Source organism: Fulmarus glacialis, unplaced genomic scaffold, assembly GCF_000690835.1.
Source record: "Fulmarus glacialis isolate BGI_N327 unplaced genomic scaffold, ASM69083v1 scaffold9219, whole genome shotgun sequence".
Classification (NCBI taxonomy): Eukaryota; Metazoa; Chordata; class Aves; order Procellariiformes; family Procellariidae; genus Fulmarus; species Fulmarus glacialis.
This window is the reverse complement of record NW_009232657.1, coordinates 976-2,245: the sequence shown is the minus strand read 5'-3', so window position 1 is coordinate 2,245 and position 1,270 is coordinate 976. Positions and strand designations below refer to the sequence as shown.

The following is a 1,270-nucleotide window of genomic DNA, read 5'->3' as shown; positions in this document are numbered from 1 at the left end:
CACCGCAGGCAGAATGGATGCAGCACGAACAAGGAAGACATAACAGAGAAGACAGACCATGAAAGATGTTGGGAGGGTTCTATTTACACAGTAAGTGAAAAACTAGTGAGAAGTTTTCAGAACAAACTGTTCAAAGAAGCATCAGGGATGTAAGCTGGAGAAGCACAGTCGGCCAAACATTATGGCCATTGCTACGAGGGCTGATCCACTCCTATGAGGCTGCTCTGGACTTAATACGATGTGCCAGGGAGCAGAATCTGCCCCACTATATCTTCTGCAACAGCTGAAATTTTCTAATGAATCTAACTTTTATCCCCTTTATCTTATTTACTCCAATATTTTTTAATCCATCTAGCTGTAGATTAAGATTAGTGGAGATTTAGTGATGCTGATTAAACAAGAGATTCTGCAAAGGCCATGCTATGCATTAATGCGCTATTTGTCAGCGTTGGCTAACGCTAATATATATGTATAAAACGAAGGACTGCATATGCCAGGATAAAACCCCATATTTATTATAAATAACTGCAAACACTTACATATGCGCTAATTTGGTGACTTTTTGTACCATGAGCTAACAAAAAATATAGGGGAAAGAAGAAAACAAAAACAAGCACACAAATTATTCTAATCATCCCCAGTTATGTTAAGCATACAGGTGAGTGTATGCAACTTACACCCATTAACAGTACAAGACATAGAAAATGAGGCATGCAAGGATTATTTTTTGTTGCTAGGAATTTAACAATACTGTATAGTGCATACTGCTGTAAGGTAAATGTTTTTATTTTTCTTTTTTTCAAATTAATTTCTTGAAAGTTAGTATTTACTTACAATACATTTTCCAGTACCATCCTGACACCTATTTGAATTTCCACTGCAGTTGCAGGGGACACAGCGTCCAGTAAATAATCCTTTATTCTCACGATAAAATCCAAGGCCACATTCCTAGACAGTAAGCAGAGAGAAAAAAAATACTGAGTGTTGGTGGAAAGAAAGTTTTACAGGTTATGGGAAAGGTATTTTGAAACTGTCTGCCATTTCCAAGGAGTAGTGGAGGTGTACATTTCCTGGTAAGGTCTTCTAAGCCCATATTATTGCTTAAATAATAAGTATTTTAACGCAACAAATGGCAATGAAGAACAGAGCTGAAGAAGTTTCAGCCTAAGCATCTGAACCCTGTGCTCTACACTTTGTGGTAGTGGGGATTTCATCAGTTTGACTCTAACCTCTGAGCAAAACACATTTCCTGTGGCTATGTACAAAGGTG

General features: G+C 37.7%; 1 protein-coding gene across 1 annotated transcript in view; it reads right to left on the bottom strand.

Annotated features, from left to right (window-relative positions):
* LAMA3 (laminin, alpha 3) overlaps positions 1 to 948 on the bottom strand; it is a gene marked incomplete at its 5' end in the record, with an annotated part of 37,466 nt that extends 36,518 nt beyond the window's left edge. The window contains one exon of the mRNA XM_009585002.1: positions 835 to 948. Within this exon, the coding sequence (XP_009583297.1) occupies positions 835 to 948 (114 nt within the window). The remainder of the gene's footprint in view (positions 1 to 834) is intronic.
* Positions 949 to 1,270: the final 322 nt, after the last annotated feature.